The 15,195-nt window shown below is 39.7% G+C and overlaps 1 protein-coding gene across 2 annotated transcripts in view; it reads left to right on the plus strand.

Annotated features, from left to right (window-relative positions):
• Nucleotides 1–14,877, plus strand: part of Lactb2 (lactamase beta 2) — a 33,348-nt gene extending 18,471 nt beyond the window's left edge. For both annotated transcript variants that reach the window (XM_027398834.2, XM_027398835.2), the window contains 4 exons: nucleotides 495–673; nucleotides 9,695–9,843; nucleotides 13,549–13,630; nucleotides 14,295–14,877. In XM_027398834.2, the coding sequence (XP_027254635.1) occupies nucleotides 495–673; nucleotides 9,695–9,843; nucleotides 13,549–13,630; nucleotides 14,295–14,338 (454 nt within the window). In that variant the 3' untranslated portion in view covers nucleotides 14,339–14,877. The remainder of the gene's footprint in view (nucleotides 1–494; nucleotides 674–9,694; nucleotides 9,844–13,548; nucleotides 13,631–14,294) is intronic.
• Nucleotides 14,878–15,195: the final 318 nt, after the last annotated feature.

A 15,195-nucleotide genomic window follows, 5' to 3' on the forward strand; every position in this document is an offset into this window, starting at 1 on the left:
CCTATGAAAAATATTGAATAATATAAAGAAATACAATAAACTAAATGAAAACTTTAAAAATCTTTAAAAACTTTAAAAATCTTTAAAAATGTTTTAAAAACTTTAAAAACTTTGTTTCTTAATTGTTAGCATAGGAAATTGAAAAGCTACTAAAAGTACTGCTTCTCAGTAATCTTGATTTCTATCTTTTTATATTTTCATGTATTTCAGATTTGTTACAATCATCCTCTTTTTATTTATAAAATAATGAGAAAAGTTGTTATTAAATTTGTACTTTTGAATAAAAAATGTGATCTAATAATAGGGGATATTTGTCTGTGGTCAGTTTTCCATGAGCAACCCCTGGAAAAATGAGATAATGAGATTTTTGACTCCGTGGCAGCATGTTGATGCCTTGTGTAAAGACAATAGAATTATTTACTTCTCAACATCTTCCCCAAGCCTAAGAATTCATACTTGTTATTTTATGATTCATACCTTCTGTTTTTGACTAGAGTTATACATACTCCTGGCCACACCGATGACCATATGGCTTTACTCCTGGAAGAGGAAAACGCCATATTTTCTGGGGATTGTATCCTAGGAGAAGGAACAACGGTATTTGAAGACCTCTATGATTATATGAACTCACTAAAAGACTTATTAAAAATCAAAGCTAATATTATATATCCAGGTGAGTGATGTTTTTTAATCTAGCAAGCCATGTTTTAACATGATAATGTTCCTTTAGCTGGGTGTTGGTGGCGCACGCCTTTAATCCCAGCACTCAGGAGGCAGAGGCAGGTGGACCTTTGTGAGTTGAGACCAGCCTGGTCTACAAGAGCTAGTTCCAGGACAGCCTCCAAAGCCACAGAGAAAACAAAACACACACACACAAAAAAAAAACAAAAAACAAACAAACAAACAAACAAAAAGATTCTCTGAGTTGAAATAGATGTAGACAATTTGAAGTTTTTATTCTAGCCTATACTTAGTTTCATATTGGCATTCTCACGCATATATTATAAAATGTACCTTCTTTTACTCTCCCCTTCCAACTGTCCCCTTTCTGCAATGTTCATTCTCCCTCACCCCCACTCCCAGACAGGGTTTCTCTGTAGCTTTGGAGGCTGTCTGCACTCACTCTGTAGACCAGGCTGCAACCTTAATTTTTTTAAGATTTTATTTTTAATAATGTGTATGTGTCTACGTGTGGATTTGTGCATATTAGTGCAGTGCACATGGAGGCCAGAGAGGGTCACCTGGAGCTGGGGGTGCAGGTGATTGTGAGCTTCCAGATTGGGGGGCAGGAAACTGAACTCGGGTCTTCTGTAATGGTATTGCCTGTTCTTCACCTCTAAGCCACCTCTCCAGCCTCCTCATTGCTTCTTTTTTTTTTTTAAATCCAGACTTTAATCCCCTCTTTCCTCTCCTTCTAGCCCCCCCCCCAATCCACTCCTCCTTTCTTTCTCTCCAGAAGAGGGCAGGCCTCCCATGGATATCAGCCAAACATGGCATAGCAAGTTGAAGTAAGACTAGGTACCTCTCCTCTTATTAATGCTGAATGAGGCAACCCAGTGTGAGGAAAAGGGTCCCAAAAGCAGGCAAAAGTGTCGTAGACAGACCCTGTTCCCACTGTTAGGAATTCCACAAGAAGACCACGCTACATAACTGTCATATATGCAAAGAGCCTAGGTCAGTCCCCATGCAGGCCCCCTTGTAGTCACTTCTCCGTGAGCCCCTTTGAGCCCAGGTTAGTTGATTCTGTGTGTTTTCTTGTAATGCCCTTGACCCCTTTGGCTCCTATAATCCTTCTTCCCCACTCTTCCTCAGGATTCCCCAAGCTCTGGATATGGATCTCTGCATCCTCTGCATCTGTTTCTATCAGTTACTAGATGAAGTCTCTCTGGTGACAATTGGACGAGGCACCAGTCTAAAAGTATAGCAGAATATCATTGAATCGTTTTATTGACTTTTTTTTTTTTTGCCAGTCATGTTTGGTTTAATCTAGATTCTGCATATGTGTGAAACATGTGATACTTTACTTTCTGATGTTGACATAATGATCCATCCATTTTCCAGCAAATAACATGATTTCGTTCTTTGTGGAATAATAATATTCTATTATATATAAATACTTTTCTTCATTTCCTTCACCCATCAACAAGCAACTGTGCTGATTCCTGAACTTGCTATTGCAATTAGTGCCAATTAATGGTCATTTAGGTGTGTCTATTGCTTGTGACTGTTCATTTCTTTGGGTGTATGCACAACAGTGGTACATCATATGATAGTGTTTTTTGTAAGTTGGTTGGTTTGGTTTGGTTGGTTTGGAGGAATGACCAAGCTTATTTCCATACTGACCATACTAATTTACAATTCTATCAGCAATGTTTAATGGTTCTCTTTCACCCCATCCTCACTAGCATTTCTCGTTTTCTCTTTTCTGGAAAGTAGCCATTCTGACTGGAGTGAACTAGAATCTCAGTGTAGTCTGGATTTGCATTTTGCTGGTGGCTGATGATAGTAAATATTCTTTCATGTATTAATTATCTGTTGGCACTTCTTTTGAAGTTTGCTTCTTTGAGGCAGTTTTAGATATGATGGCATGTGCTGCAACACTTGTACTTAAGACAAGAGGATTACAATAAATTCAAGACTATCTTCAGTAACAGAACAGATACTGTGTGTGTGTGTGTGTGTGTGTGTGTGTGTGTGTGTGTGTGTGTGTGTGTAAGAGAGTGAGAGAGAGGGAAGGAGGGGGATTCCTCCTGGCCTGTAGGCTGTCTCTTCACTGTACTACTTGTTTCTTTATTGGCACAGAGCTTTTTAATCTCACCTCTTCATCAGTCCTCACCCATTTACTTGAGCTGTAAGAGTCCTTTTCAGAAGCTCCCCCCCTGCACACCTTCCTTTTATAAGGTGTTGTTACATGGTTAGCTCTAGTCATTTCAAAGGTTCATGTCTTAAGTTGAGACCCTTGATCCATTTGGGTTTTATCTTGGTTTTGGTTTTTGGGTTTTTTGGTTTTGGTTTTTGTTTTTGAGGGGTCGGTTGATTTTTCAAGACAGGGTTTCTCTGTAGCTTTGGAGCCTGTCCTGGAACTCCCTCTGTAGACCAGGCTGGCCTCAAATTCACAGAGATCCACTTGCCTCTGCCTCCCCAGTGCTGGAATTAAAGGTGTGCACCACCACTGCCCAGCCCATTTTGAATTCTTGTTTTACAAGAGATGGGTTTTGTTTCACTTGTCAACATGTGTGTATCAGTTTCCCTGGCTGTTTGCTAAAAGGCTATATTTTCATCATTCTGATTTGGCTCCTTCGTTAGGAATCATTAGGTAGCATAGCCGTGGGGATTTACTTTGGGCTCTTTCTGTGTATCAATGTCGGTGCCAGAACCATACTGTTTTTGCTATAGTAACTCTGTCAAATAATTTGAAATCAGATACTATGATACTCCCAGCATTGCTCAAGTTTGCTTTGGCTGCTTGAGAACTTTTGTCAATAGATTTGATAACTGTTCTTTCTGGTTGTATGAAGGATGTTACCAAAATTTTGATGGGGATTTGCATTGAATCTGTTTATCATTTGGGGTAATAAGGCTGTTTTCACATATTAATTCTGCCAATCCATGAACATGTATTTGTGTCTCCTTCAGGTTATTTTTACGGTGCCTTATAGTTTCCATAATAGAGGTCTTTCACGTCTTCTATTTATTTATTTTTGTTGGGCTTGGGGGCGTTATTTGTTTTTGTTTGTTTTGTTTGTAACCAGGAACAGGGATGAGGCTGCTGTGAGTAAGATTGTTTTCCTGATTATTTCACAGTGAATTCATTGTTGATATATAAAAAATCATTTCATGTTGATTGACTCCCTGCTACTTTGCTGACAGCCTTTATCAGTCCGGTGCCCTCTTTAGATCTCTGGGGTGTTGGGCCATGTTATCTGTAGAGAAAGGTAAACTGGGCTCTTTATATTTGCATCTTCTTTGGGACAGTTCCTTTTATGCCACTGGACTGTGGTACCTGACAGGAACTCCAAGGGATAAAAGACTTATTTTAACTCAGTAGTTGTAGATGGTTTTAGGCCTTCATGGCAGGGAAGGCCTGCCTGGGACAACTCAGTTTCTGGCAGCCAGAATGCATACCAGACACTGTTCACACCTGAGAAGCAAAAAGATGCAGGAGTCATGTGTGACTTGGAAAGACCCTCTCCTAGTGACTGACTTCTGCTATGTAGCCCAACTCCAAGAGATCCCAAATAGACCCAGAAGAAAGCAGCACTAGCTCAGAAGACAAACCTAGGGAGTTCACACTCAGACCACACTGCATTTCTTTCTCTTTGCTATTGGCCCAGCTAAGAGCTCGAGCACTGTGTTGAGCTAGAGTGGAGACAGTGGGCATTCTTGTCTCAGTCTTAGAATTAGAGGAAATGCTTTGTTTTTCTCTGGTCTATACATTAGCCACTAAGCATGTCACAAATAGTCTTTATTATGCTCAAGTTTAGTGATCCTAGTCTACATTCATCAGGGCCATTATCATAAAGGGATGCTGAATTTGTCACATTTTTCTGCTTCTGATGATATGGACATTTGATTTTTGATTTGCTTGCTTGTATATTTTGAACCATCTTTAGAATTAGATCAGTTTGATCATGATAATATATTTTAAGGTGTTATTGAATACAGTTTGCTAGGTTTTGTTTTGCTTTAGGATCTGTGTTCATTAAGGGCATTGGCCTTTTTTCCTTTGTTGTTGGATCATTGTTTAGCAGCATCAGTAGTGAGGTGACCCTGGATTAGTGTCCTGGGTCTGGAAGGGTTACTTCCTCTTCGGTCTTGTGGAACAGTTTCAGGATTGTCTTAGTTAGGGTTTCTATGGCTGTGAAGAGACAACAAGACCACGTCAACTCTTATAAAGAAAACATTTTGTTGCAGGGGCTCGATTACAGTTTCAGAGGTTTAGTACATTTTCATCATGGCAGGAGCACAGCAGCATGCAGACATGGTACTATAGTAGCTGAGAGTCAGAGATCTTGCAGGCAGCAGAAAGTTGACTGAGACACTGGGTGGTATCCTGAGCGTAGAAAGCCTCAAAGCCAGCCCCACAGTGACAGTCTTCCTCCACACCTCCTGATAGAGCCACTTCCTATGAGATTATAGGGGCCAGTTACATGCAAACTACCACAAGGATCATGGGTGCTAGTTTTCCCTAAAGGGCCACTACTTTTCAGTAGTGAATTCTTCTGGTCCTGGGCTTTTCTTGAGGGCCTCCAGCACAACTTCAAATTATTTCCCACTACACATCTATTTGGTTGTTTCTAGCCTCTTGTTTGAATTTTGGTATGTCATATGTGGCTAGAAATTGATCAATTTCTTTTTAATGTTCCAATTTATTAGAATAGGTTTACAAAATGTGTGGTGATCAGAAGTTCAGTAGTCTCCTACAGTATTTCTTTTTTTATGTTCAATTTTGTTTAACTCTTTCCTCCTGCTTTTGGTTAGTTTGGCTAAGGGTTTGAGAGTCTTATACTTAAAAAAAAAAGCATCTCTCTTGTTGGTCCTTTGTATTCTTTCAGTCTGTTTTCATATTCATTACTTTCTTCCCTGAACTGTTGTTATTTCTATTTATTAATCTTGGGCTTGACTTTTCTTATTTCAAAATATCAATGTGCTTAGTTTGGTTATTTATTCTATATCTCTGGTTTTTTAATGTTTGTTTACATCTGTGTGTGTGTGTGTGTGTGTGTGTGTGTGTGTGTGTGTGTACATATGTGTATGCATGGCACACATGTGGAGGTCAGAGGACAACTTTCAGTGTTGGTTCTCTCTTTCCACCATGTGGGTCCTGGGGATCAAACTCTGGTCAGTTGACTTAGCAGCAGGGGCCTTTACTCACTGAGCCATCCTACCAGCTCCTCCGATTTTTTTTTAATGTAAAGCATTCATAGCTGTTATGTGACTTCTCATGAGATGCAGATTAATTTAGTTTATGCTTGCATTGTGAAATCTTTAAAAATTAACTTCTGTGAGTGTATAATAAACTTGGTTGACCAAGTGTATAATAAACTTAGTCTCCAGGCTTGAAATCCATCAGTCTGTGCTTTCCAGGCCTTAGGTTTCTGCTGACATGTCTGCTCTTATTCTAACAGATTTTCCTCTGTGACTTGACATACCCTGTGCAGCCTCAGTATTCTTTAATTGTTCTGTCCTCTGGGAATTTTCACTATAATATGATATGGAAAGGCTGCTTCTGGTCATATTTGAATGAACCTGAATGTCCATTTCTTTCCCTACATTTGGGGATTGTTCTGTTGTAACATCACTGAATGCATTTTCTGTGTCTTTTGTCAGTAATTTAGTTTCTTTCACAACGCTACACATTCATAGGCTTGGTCTCTCCATCTGTCGCAGAGGTCTTGAGTGTTGTGGCCATGGTTACTTGTTTTTGTTTTTTAGTCTTACTGATATTTGAATGTAATAATGTCTTAATGTCATCAGTCATTGATTCTTGATAGCACTGGGGCTTCCTTCACATTAGAGCTTTCCTTCTTATGCCAGCCCCAACTTTTATGGCCTGTGAAGCTAGGAAGCTCCAGACGTCCACCACGTTTTGCACCCAGTGATGTCCAATTTCTAAGCCAAGGGGTATCCACACAGGTGTCAGAGTTCCTCAATGGACATGAACCACTGAAGAAACTCAGCAGTGTGACTGCTGGCCTCAGAGCCTCCAGACACTGCCATGCAGTGCGGCACCATGCAGGAGGAAGGCAGCGGGGAGTCTACTGCTTTCCCATACCTGTGCTCGGAGCTCACTCCTACACTGATACACTGACACATGCTGAAAGGCGGCTCCTAAGGCCAAGGGCCCACAGCTCTCCATGAGCAATACAGTAAGTTCCTGGCCACACAGAGCAGGGTGACCAGTCACCACAACCCCATAGCCCACTCTGTTCCTGCTTCCTGAACTAGGCAAATCCACATGGAACCACCCCCCATCTCTATCGCTGCTTCTTGCAGCCCTCCTCCACACAGGCAGACACAGTGGCAGCCTGTCCCCTCAGATCCCAACAGAGCTCAGTCTCAAACAGTAAGCCCCTTCTCAAGATTGCACTGGGCCGTAGCACTGCAAGGTATGGCAACACAGTAATAGCTTGCTGCTTCACAGTTGGCCTGCTACACAGAAGTCTCTATCACACTAAATCCCCATGCTAGATTTCGAGCCTTCTAGAAGTGTGGGTTTCTCTAGCAGCTGGGACAGCTAGTTCGTTGACATCAGAACCACCTGCCTTCCCTTGTGGTTGCAGTTCAGCTTCTCCTTCGGGAGCTTCCGTTGGAACTGAAGATGGTTTCAACACCTTTTTCTGTATCCCCCCTGTGTTTCTCCATGCCTCTTAGATGCCCCCTTATCTCATTCTTGATTCCCAGGGCTCTGCCCTTCCTCCTCCCTCAGTTTAGTTTGCTCTTTGTTACCCTGACTCTTCTCATCCATGGAGTTAAACAGAGGGAGCTTCCAATAGCCGCCATCTCACCTGAGAAGCCCTACCCTACGTCTTTAAATTACACCCTTAGTTCCTTCCTGGCAGAGAGCCATGTCCATAACATTTTCTGTAAATTTTCTTCAGCGTCCACACAGCTGTTGACTAAACCGTTGAAAGAAAACAAGCTTACAAGGGAATAGGAAAATGTCTCAGTCACTGTTGTTTTTATTAACTGACTTCTCTTGTAAACCACATTCTGGCTGTGGAACTTTGGGTAGAGTTGCCCTTTGTACTTTAACTCGAAATGTTGACATGTCAGGTTTCCATAGCAACTGTAAAATGGTACATTTCCAATCTCCAGAAGAAAAACCCTGTTATATGTCAGATATCACTGCACTGCTTGCAATATGAATGTTCTCTCCATATCGTAGACGAACCCAGAAAGAGTCCCAGAAGGGAAAGGGGAATTGGCTCATTTTCTAACTCACACCTAACAAAACAGCCATGGGCAGATCTGTCAGTACACTTGAATTCTCTCATGAGTTCTTGGTGCTTAGGGAATAGGAAATGTACTGTATAGCTGGACATGTATGGATCATGACATGATGGCCGCATGAAAGGTAAAGGAGTAGCTGCTTAAGGTACTCCTAAGCTAGGCCAATGAAAGGCTGCCTGCAAAGGTTCTCAGAGGCTTGGATTCAGTGAACCTCACATAGTATTAGCAGGGAGGCTGTTTTTATGTAAACTATGCTGTGTCACCATAGCTACCATACAGTAAGGACTGCTTCCCTGCAGGTATCATGCAGGGACCTTACAAGAGCCCTGGGAAGAGGTGCTGGTAGCACTACACAGCTAAGAAAACAGGCTCAAAGAGATCCACTTTTCCTCCCAGGGCTCAAGAAACAGCCTGTTACAAACCAAAGTCCAATGCTCTTCATTTGATTCCAGGTTAGCCTACATCTGGAAGATCTAAAACACCCCTTTTGTGAACTTGTGTATTATACTGCACTGTTTAAAGCACAGGCCGATTTCAGTGTAGCTGCATCTGGGTGTCACAAGTTCTGAACTGTTACATTTGCTGGGAGATTTTAGCTCTTCTGTGGATCTTAGGATGCTTTTGTGTTCTCCCTTTGTGGTCTTTTGTTAGTTAAGCTGACTATAGTGGTTAAGACAGCACCCATTGTGGTTAAAAGCTGCTTAATAGGAATCTCAACTGCACCTCTTCTTAGCTATACAGCTGTAGGCAGGTTATGTACCTTCCCTGTGGACAGTAATAATACCCACCTCATGGGATCCTTGAAAGCACACAGTACTTCAAGTACATGGAATAATACTGAGCACACAGTGGACATTACATACTACCTAACATTGTGGTTTCTGTTTTAGTGCATATATCATTGCTAAAATAGATCTTATATTTTAAGGTGCATGCTAGCATTATATATTTTTACTTGATATAATTCTCTAAATGTTTTTGGCATTATGCACAATCTTTTATTGTTGCCATCAAAGCTTTAGTTTTCTTCAGGCTATCTATAATGTAGTGCTTTTTATTAGCATATGTTAACTATATATAATAATCTGTTTCATTGGGACATTTTCATAGATTTATATAATGTATTTAGAGGGGCTGAAGAGAGAGCTCAGTGGATAAGAGTGCTTGCTGTTCTTTCAGATGACGGAAGTTCAGTTCCCATGTCGGGTGGCTCACAAGTCCTTATAACACCAGCTCCAGGGGAGCCAAGGACTCCACAAGCACCCATATACTCATTCACATACCCAGACAGATGTACACAGAAATAATAGAATACATCTTTTATCAGTATATTTTGATTATATTCGACTCCTAATTTATTTCTTGACCCCTCCCATTCCACTGACCCCTTCCTCTTCCTGAGCTCCTCCCCTGTTGGTTCATGTCTCTCTTTGGTGATCCAATGAGTTTAATTAAGGTTGCTTACAGGAGCTGGGGTAAAAGATTTTTGCAGGAGGGGGCATTGGCAGTTTAACAGTGACTGAATAGATGGGAGAGTCTCATGAGACTTCCCATCACAAAATGTCCTGTGCATACAGTCTTTAAATCTTAGACCTGTGGTATAGCTTTCCAAGCAATGAATATTTATGGACTTATGTGCTTTTCAGTACTGAATATGAATTGTTTTCAAATAGAGTGAGTTAGCTTTGTACCTAGTGTTTTTTATTTGGTTGCAGTAACTTGTATAATTCTTTTAATTCAGGACATGGCCCAGTAATCCATAATGCTGAAGCTAAAATCCTGGAATATATTTCTCACAGAAATAGCCGAGAAGAACAGATTCTTTCATTAATCCGTGATAACTTTGAAAAATCATTTACGGTGACTGAACTTGTGAAAATGATTTACAAGGTAACTTTCTTTCATCTTATCTGTACATGGCTACTAGGGTATCATTCAGTAAGCTATATGGTAAACTTAAAATATCCCAGGTGAAAACAAGTCTTTTGATTACGTAAGTAATGCTAATTATCTTGACTTGAGACAGTAGCTTAAGAAAGAAAAATGTCCATAGAGAATGAAAATAGCCATCCTGAGCCATCATTAAACCTTACTTACTCATTCAACAGGAGAAACTGCTCTGGATAGTTTTGTAATGACATATACTATTCTATCCATCTTGGTTATCTGGTGTCCAAACCTTCAGTAAATGACACAGAGTGATCTTCTAAGCAAAAACAAAATAAAAAAAAAAAAAATGAAGATAATGGCAGTGGGAAGTTGTAGCCTAACAATGGAAAAATATGCATCAAAAACCTGAAAGTACTTTCTATAGGAAAGAATACCACACCTCAATTTGTGGCCTCTAGATGCATCCCTGTAGCACTGTGTGGTTATCCTTTAATGCTACTTTGACAGGTTTAATATCTGCTGTGCAGGTAGAGTAGCTTAGTGACTCAGTGTACAGGATTTGGCAGATTGCCTAAGTTTTAAAAGTCCGGTTATGTGGACACAATGGTACACACAAAGTCTCGGGAGTCAGGAAGCAGCACTAGGGGTAATGAGGCTAGCCTGAGGTATAGAGTGTTGAGTTGGTAGCAATTAGAATAAAGTGCTGGAGATGGTAGCAATTAGAATAAAGGACCTTAAACATACCATAGATTTATGTCAAACTGTTAAATCATACACAATGTGCTTCATTTCAAAAGAGGATGATGAATAAATGAAAAAATACCTTTGACTGGGAGTGTTAGCTTAGCACACTCACAGCCCTGGCCAGCACCATCAGGAAAAAAGGCATTGGAAAAATGAGTACAAGTATTTTCTTGTAGGGCTGAGAGATAGATCAGGTACTAGAGTGCTGACTGTGCAAGTGTGAGGACGGAAGTTACTCCCCATCAGCTAAAGTTACAGTGTGTGCCTGGAATCCCAGTGCTGGGAGGCAGAGGCAGGAGGATTCCTGGAGCTTGTCGCTCAGTCAGTCCAGCTGAATGAGTGAGTTCCAGAACCAGTGAGAGACCCTTCAAAACATAAGGTGGAGAGTAATCAAGGAAAACACCCAATGTCAACATTTAGCTTCAATTATATGCACACATGCTCACGCATACAGTGGGGAGAAATAGCATTGAAATTGTGTAAGAGCTCATTACCTCTCTGATACTAGTGTGTAGCCACTCTAAACTATACATTGCTACATTGAGGGTTTTCCCTGGGCCCTAACCTAAGTGCAGTCAGCAATACTCTCATACCCTGTCACAGATGAGTCAGCAAGTAATTGCTCATGCCCAAATAAACATTGATTCTTCATTCGGGAGTATATTTTATGTATACACAGAAGCATAGTCACCATGCAAGTGTGTGAAACACCTAATGCATGTAAAAAGCATGAGATCGCCTAAAGTGATGTATTCATTCAGCATTTATTATATATTTTATTTGCCACATGCTAAAGTAGGTGCAGAAGTATATAGATAACTATGGACCCTTGCTTCAAGGGATCCAAAGATTAGTGAAAACAGACCTGTTTCAACAGGTCATAACAGTTGCCTCCACTGAGCACACTAAACACGTTAGACACTATGCTAAATTTTATATAGATTGAGCATTCTTAATCCAAAATACTCTAATACCTCAATGGCTTCATATGTTGGAGCATTTTGGATATCATATGTTAAGACACAAAAATTGAAATCAGTTTTACTTAGTGAAGATGCAGAGTAATGAGTTTTGTCTAAAGAAGGAGTAAGCATTTTCTAGGCCAGAGTAGACAAGGAAAGATCTCATTCTAGATAGTGAAGGCATGTTCAGACACTGGAGTAATGATAAACCATTGTGTTGGGAAATCCACCAAGAAAACATGTCGAAGGAGCACTGACTACAGATGTTAGCAGAAAGGAAGAGAGTCCCAGAAGATGAGGTAGGAAAAAGTCACAAGAAGACTTCCCTGACAGCTAAAAGTGTTAGATGTTACCCAATAATCTGAGAGTGGGTAACTTACATGATGAGATCTAGAAAATCACACTGGTGGAGAGGTGTGTGTGGTACCAGTGCTTAAAGGAGAGTAGGAGTTGAAAATTCAAATTTGGTAATCACCAGTGCTTATTATTTCTGTGTGTTAGCTGAGTGAAAGTGAGTTAGAGAGGGGAAACTGAGTATGGGGTCCCACATGTGTAATCCCAGAACTCAGGACACTGTGAGGTCTGAGGGCAGCCTTGCAGACAGTGAATAGCCAAATTGAGCTGTCTCAAAAGAGAGAGTGAACCAATGATACAACCCTTTGTAAAAACTGGGGTTTCTTTGTAAATACAATGTTTAAGATAAGTCTAGGGGAGAATATGCAAGATGCTATGAAAGTTAAGTGAAGTGGGGTGAATGCAGAAAAAGCTGTCTTGAAAAAAGAGAAACAAGCCAGTTATCTTCATGCATGGTGAGACAAACACATCCACTGAATTTTGGCTGAGATAATTTGATCATCTTGGCAAAACTTTCTTCAGGAAGCTGAGAAACAGTATTCTGGTTTCATTCCATTGCTGTGACAAATCACACTGACCAGAAGCTGCTTGTGGAGTTGAGGATTTATTTGATGTGTCCTTGCAGGTCACAGTACATCATCCAGGCACCTCAGGGCAAGAACTCAAGGTGGCAACCATGGAGGAACTGCTTCAGCTAACTTTCTGATTTCATATAACCCAGGCCCACCTGCCTAGGGATGGTACTGCTCGCAGTAGGCTGGACCCTTCTACGTCAGTTAATAACCAACAGAGTCCCCCACAGACATGCCTACGGGACAATCTGATCTAGGCAGTTCCTCAACCGAGGCTCTCCACATCAGATGTCTGTGGGCTGTGTCAAGATAACAACTAAAGCTAACTAGGACACCGAGATAGTAAATTTAGTCAAGAAAACTGACCTCATAATTATAATCCTTATTTAAAAATAAAGTAAATTTTCTCTTTATTCAGATGACATGTCAATATTCCATTATTTTAGCATGAGTAAAGGAAAACTGTGAGTCATAAGGAACAAAGATATTATTACCATAATACCTAAAAAAGCATAAAGCAGATTCAAAACTATTTGAAAACTAAGAATAATTTTTATATTTATTCATTGCTTCATTTATAAAGATTAATGAGTTTCTACCGTGTGTCAGTATGCTAAACACTAGAAATTCAGTAGTGAGCAAAATAAGACAACCCTATTGTTTTTATGGCATTTGATCTATTTTATCTATAGAAATATAACAGGATGGTATTCTAAAGCAAGATCATTTGCAGGGTAAAAATTGTTTAGGTTTGTATTATATTTTTCTATATTTGATTTTGCTTTTTTGAGACAGGGTCTCATGTATGGCTTCAAGTTTACAATGTAGCCAAGTATGACCTTGAATCTCTGACTGTCCTGCCTCCACCTCTGAGTGCTGAGATTACATGTGTGCCACTGACCCTGTTTATGCGGTACTGGGATGGGACCCGGGTTTTGTGTGTGGTAGGAAACCTGTCAGCTGAGCCACATCCCTGACCTGGCTTAGCACTAGTGTGTTCTTTTCTGCTTGATTCCAGACAATTAAGTATTCTTCAGTAATGAGACACTCTTTTATCCCTATTTTCCTTTCAGAATGTTCCAGAGAATTTACATACAATGGCAGAGCGTAATCTCCTGCTTCATTTGAAAAAACTAGAAAAAGAAGGAAAAATATGTATGTATACTTCTGAATTTCAATGCATTTACTACTAGCATTTAAACATTTTGCAGGGGCACGGTTTCTTTTTGGGGGAGGTGGGTCAATACACTTTATTCAGAGACTTGGGGAAAAAGGCTGGAGAAGTCGACGCTGTCCGCCATCCTCCACTGGGCAGATCTTGAGTCTACCCATCACTAAGAGCACATGGTTTCTTTTTAGTTAAAACAGCACCCAGCTGAGTTCTCTCTTAAATATCACATTCAATAGAGAGAGATAAACACGAGGAAGTAGGGTCCTAATCCTCCTGCCATAGTGACAGTCAAAGTGTGCATCAGGAGGATGGCCTTTTCTAGATGTTAAGATCAGGAAGTGTGGTACACTTTTAAAACGGGCACAGTCCTTAAGTGCTAGTAGAATTAGTGATGTCAGAGATAGTAAAATACTCTATAACTATTTCCTAACGGTAGATTAATTTGTCAAATCAGGCATTTTTATAAATGTTTAGTCATTAAAATCAAGAAGTTCTCCAAAGCTTGAATTTTGTATAGAAGCCTCAATTGTACACATCAGCAAAATTCCTTTATGGGATGTGCACTTTTTCTTATTATAAAATAACTTAAAATTGAATTCAGTGACTATACTTAGCTTTTGTTTTTACTTTCTGGTTTTCTTTCTACAGTTTACATCACAAATCCTGACAAGAAGTGGAAAGCTGTACTTTAGTTTCAGATGAGTGAAGCTCTATCTTGTTTTGCTTTTAGAGGATGGTATGTTCTTTTAGCTATAGATTATTTATAGAGACTATCAAATGTGGGATTTTGAAAATAAACTTGATATCTTTCTAAAATATGTAAATTACATTGTACATCTGTAGGTTATTGATCTAACCTTGGCCTTGGAACATTTTACCAAAAGTTCAGAACCTAGTACTTTGTCATTTTCCTATGGAATAAGTAAAATGGTTACTTAAGAATAATAAAATTTGCACAATTCAAACCAGTTACTACATTAGAGTTTGGTTACATATTATCATTTTCCAGTAATACTGTTTTCTTTAGCTACTTCAATCAACAGCACAGATGTCTGCATACTCCTTCCTTTTCTTCAATCCTTTGTATACCTTTTACATACCAAATTTATTTCATGTTTCTATCAATTTTATCATTTAAGTGTTGATTCTACAGCTCTGTTATGTTTGTTTTCTTATAATGGTATCCCATCATAAGTTTATCATTAAAAATATTAAATATACCAACCTGAAATACTATGTGATTAATAATAATTATTTTCTAAAGATTTATTTATTTTTATTTTATGTGTGTGGGTATTTTGCCTGCATGGGTGTCTGTGTGCTACATGCATGCAATGTTTAGGGAGGCCAGAAGAGGGCATTGGATCCCCTGGAACTGGTGTCATAGAAGTTGTTAGTCACCATGTGGGTGCTAGAATCAAACTTTATTCCTCTGAAACAATAATCAGTATTCTAAACTACTGAACCTTCTCTCCAACCCCTAAGTAAGTATTTTTGTAATCCATTGATTGGTACAACTAACATGCTTTACAAGGTGAGAGTTTAGTAT

This window comes from Cricetulus griseus, chromosome 2 (genome assembly GCF_003668045.3).
Source record: "Cricetulus griseus strain 17A/GY chromosome 2, alternate assembly CriGri-PICRH-1.0, whole genome shotgun sequence".
Classification (NCBI taxonomy): domain Eukaryota; kingdom Metazoa; phylum Chordata; class Mammalia; order Rodentia; family Cricetidae; genus Cricetulus; species Cricetulus griseus.